The sequence below is a fragment of the Olea europaea genome, chromosome 7 (genome assembly GCF_002742605.1).
Source record: "Olea europaea var. sylvestris chromosome 7, O_europaea_v1, whole genome shotgun sequence".
NCBI classification, from domain to species: domain Eukaryota; kingdom Viridiplantae; phylum Streptophyta; class Magnoliopsida; order Lamiales; family Oleaceae; genus Olea; species Olea europaea.
In genome coordinates, this window is record NC_036243.1 from 19,337,873 (window position 1) to 19,342,365 (window position 4,493).

Consider the following 4,493-nt stretch of genomic DNA (forward strand, 5'->3'; position numbering starts at 1 on the left):
AAATTATTTACGATCTTTAACATACCAAGAATGAGAGATAAATTATCATTGCCAATTACAGCTCGATCTCCCGTAGCCGAGTCATTTCCAAAGATAGCATTCATATCATTATAATAAGGACATAGTTTGGTCCTCCAAATTCCGAATACTGGTTCTTCCTAGAAAGGAAAAAAGAGTGGAATATGTGTTATGCATAGTCAATGTCAAAAGATACTGTACTAATATTAAATGCCTAATAATTTTGTTGGTTGATGACATATTGTACCTTCAAAAACTCTCCCAAGCTAGAACATCAGCTGTGGCACGTCCAGTGTCAGGATCTAACCCAAAATCACTCATACTCAACAATTGCGAACTTCGAAAAATTCTTTTTTAAAGTCTTCAATCGCACCCTCGCATTCTTATCTGAGACCATGACTCAACATCTGTTATGCACGCTCTCAATTGCTTTGGAAACGTGAAATGATGAAAACCCATTGTCATTCCTTTTGTGACCAACCAACTCCTGATGTAAAAGTGTAGTTATCATACAACTGTCCATTGCATCACTCCAACGCACGTGACGATTCCTCGAATTGGGATCCACTTGGGTTGAGCTTATTTCCTCCACATCTGAATTGATGGTTGGTCTAGGAACTCGAAACGGTGTCGTAGTGTTTTGTCGATTATGTGCTATGAAATCTGTATGGTAAGATTAAAAGTTTATGGTTGACTATTAAATACAAACAGGTAAAAATAATGTATGTCAACAATTTGAAACGAATAAGATCAAATCCAATTACAACATTTAAAACTCTAGCAACCTTATGTTAAACATTACACAAGGACGTGAAAAAAACTGTCTAATATCAGTACATCTTTATTCTTAGCAATAGCTAAATATGAAAGTGTGTCAAGTTTAGTTCCATTACATAGAAACATAAATAAATAAATAAAATATTAGACTTCAATCGAAATCAACTGCTACATCTAGCTGATTAGGACGATAATCAGCCCACATTAACACAGCAATTGTATTCCTTTTATTAGACCATGCTTCTGGAGATGTGAAAGATATGTGAGCATTTGGAGTTTCATCTTTAGGTACATCAACAGTGTGTAAGGTTAACCTCGTCATCGCTACTAACTAAGTCCTCTTCACAAATATCTTCTATGTCATCAATCCTTAAGAAGTTGTGGATGGCAGAATAAGCAAGGACTATCTTTGCTTCTGTGTCAATGTCGTGGTAGGGTTGATTTCTCAAATATGCAAATCTTTTTTTCAGCAAACCAATTGTCCTCTCAATGACATTACGTAGAGATGAATGTCGAAAATTGAATAACTCCTTGCTACTTTCAAGACGTTGACCCTCAATGTCTCTACAATGATAACGAGTCCCATAGTATGGCGTAAGAAATCACAAAACCAATGGGAAACTGACATCGACAAGATAATATTTACCTGTTACAGTTATTATTACGTAGTAATTATTTAATTATTATAACTTGTATGTGTAAGATTTTCTTTTTCAAATTAGTAATACGACTTACCAAAAGGAATTGCTAGCTTATGCCCTTGGCATAATATTGCACTCTTTAACAATCGACCATCATGTGCTGATCCCTCCCAATCGACAAGCACATATGTAAATTTCATATCAAATGTGCAAACTATCAAAACATTTTGAGGAATTACTTGCTTTCTATTGTTATACCTAGCTTGCTCGTCTAAAGAGACGTTCGCAGTAATGTGTGTACCATCTATTGCCCCGACAACATCCTTTAAAAAAGAATAATTTTCAAAATATTATAACATTGAAGTTCTAAGATATAATGAAATAACCACAAACCTTGAATCTGAAAAAATGAGCACCATGGCTTCAAATTTTCCTTCTCGTATGGAGAGTTATGAGAAGTGGCATTAATCACAACATCTCTATACGGTCTAAGACACGCATTAAGACTATGTGGAAGTAAAAACTCACTATTTGACTAGATCGAAAAAAAGTAAAGTCCAGCTCGATTACGTTGGTCTTGCCCGACGGTGTTTAGAAAAATAGCCACTTGTTCCTCAATTCGGACAAACTTACTATCAAACAACCTATAAGTTCGCAAATGAGCACACAATCTTTGAAATGGACCTATTTTCATCCAAGGTGAATGACGACATATCGTATCACTCGTACCAAACATTCATGTAAGTGTCATCTCCCTTTCTGAATCCCAATTAGTGAGAGGAGCTCTAGGAAGATATTGTTCCCGATGCCTAATATCATTATATATCACAATTACTTGTATGACCATAATTTAAAATAAACCTAAATGTTGTCGTTCGCATTAACGTTGATTCCTTGTTGTAGCCATATTACGAACTATCACGTGAAATAAAATTTACATATATATTACGTATTATATTTATACAAGATGAATAATATATTTAGTCATTTGGAATAATATTGATACAATCTCAGTTACTACCAAAGAAATAATTCTGAAACATTATTCAGGGAAATAAAAAACCTGATAGATTTAGAATGGAGTCTGCATGCATCTTTTAAGTATTCTTATATTAGAAGGTTGAAGAAAATAGTAAAGGCAATCAAGGCAGGTGAGGAAAAATCTATTTGTAGCTGAAGAGGAACTTAAAACTGCATTTTAAAGTGGAAGGTTCAATCCCTATGACTACTCACAGTTGTGGACAAATTACAAAATAATTTTGATGGCACGTCAATCTCTATATAAAAACATGGTATTTGCAAGTAATAACCCTAAAAATTATTAGTCATGTCCTCAGCCAACATAGGATATGAGCATTATGGTTAAACTTGAAATTGATATTCTAATTCTTGATCTAACTAAATTAATAGCCCTTAACATAATATACAGATAAACCCATTTCTTGGTTATCTTGAACCACCATAAAAAGGGCTGAAACATTATATCATCTCATACCCATCACAGACATCAAGGAATGAATTGAGAAAGATAAAGTACAGAACACTGAACATGTTTGTCTCTTTTGCCATTCCTTTCGTGTGAAATATTTCTGGAAAACTGTCAAACCCCATTTCTATCATTTTGAAAATAAAGGCAGAGTGTGACTATAAGATTCTAGAAATCTATTCATGGTAAAGCATAGAAATTAGTACAGTCGGATCAATAAGTACTTTGTTGAACTATTGGATTCCACATCAATATATATTACATGGCCATCTAAGTCTCCATAGGTAGATGGCAAGGAAGCTAGTAATGCAAGCATCAAGCAAAACTATATGTCAAAAGAGTAAAAGTGAATCAGCACAACAGATAAGAAACCTCGTCACCACACCGAGGACACGCGAGGGACAAAGTGATACAGAACACGAGTACAGAAGTCAAATTCTACAATTAATTGATTCCAAACATATTTTTATGCTTCAAAACGAATTACAAGTCATTTTTGATAATTTGGCAAAATCAATGGTATTTGCACAGCCTGTTGGCAACTTACATATTTAGGAGGAATAACTTTGAAAATAATGGCATCAAAAATGTAATCACAAACCATATTTAAGTTATTGAGACACAAAACTAACACATATCCAAGGATGAAAATTAATATACAACTATAACGGGTGCTGTAAATCACAAACCATCAATTTTTAGGAAAATAATTGAGCACATTCAACATCAAACTGAACCAGAGTAAACATTTTACACAATTAATATGTAGATTATGATCCAATAAACTTATTTATGGGGAAAAATACATAAAAGACATTCACACTGAACAACATACTGCAATTTTTTAAAATGTTGTGAAACAAACTATAATTGACACAATCAAAGGCGCAGTGTCGACCTTTTGCAGTGAATAGGGTGGATATGGAAGTAGTGATTCGATCGGGTACTTGATTTTTCTTCCTTCTTCCTAGTTTGTTTGTGTGACGATTTGGTTTCGTCTTCTTTCTTTCCGGTTTTTTCTTCCGTCTTTCTGGGTTGGGTATATTGTGCGATGAGAGAGGATTTTGTACATGGGAAATGGGAGAGAACGAGATTAAATACGTGAGTAGGTGGAAGACTTGATAAAATGGAATTTTTGGAAAGTTTGAATTCCATGGAAAATAAAATTCTACTCTACTCAAAGAAAATATTTTTCTTGTTTTCTAGGAAAATCTGATCACATGACTAAAAGTGGAAAAATATTTTTCATGAAAAAAATATCAATCAAACAACACAAAAATGAGAATTTAGGTGGGAAAAAGACATTTTCCAATGAAAATATTGGCAATCAAACGCATTCTAAAAGAAAATTTGAAAACTCAAACTAAAATTCCACTTTAACGAAGAGCATGCATATTTTAATCATCCTTTTTTTTTTTTTTTGGTGGCTCTTACATTTTACATAAATTTTCCTAGAGAAATAATGGACTTTATCTTGCTAATTAGGCCCTAAAACTACTCTTTGGGCCAATGAAATTATGAGAAAAGATCAATACGACTCTCCATTATTTATTGGAAAAATTACCTAGAAA

General features: G+C 33.5%; 1 protein-coding gene across 1 annotated transcript in view; it reads right to left on the reverse strand.

Annotated features, from left to right (window-relative positions):
* Positions 1-250: 250 nt before the first annotated feature.
* LOC111398026 overlaps positions 251-4,493 on the reverse strand; it is a 17,523-nt gene continuing 13,280 nt past the window's right edge. The window contains exons 3-4 of the mRNA XM_023024986.1: positions 3,821-4,039; positions 251-681 (exon numbers count right to left, since the gene is read on the reverse strand). Coding sequence (XP_022880754.1) covers positions 419-681; positions 3,821-4,039 — 482 coding nt within the window. The 3' untranslated portion in view covers positions 251-418. The remainder of the gene's footprint in view (positions 682-3,820; positions 4,040-4,493) is intronic.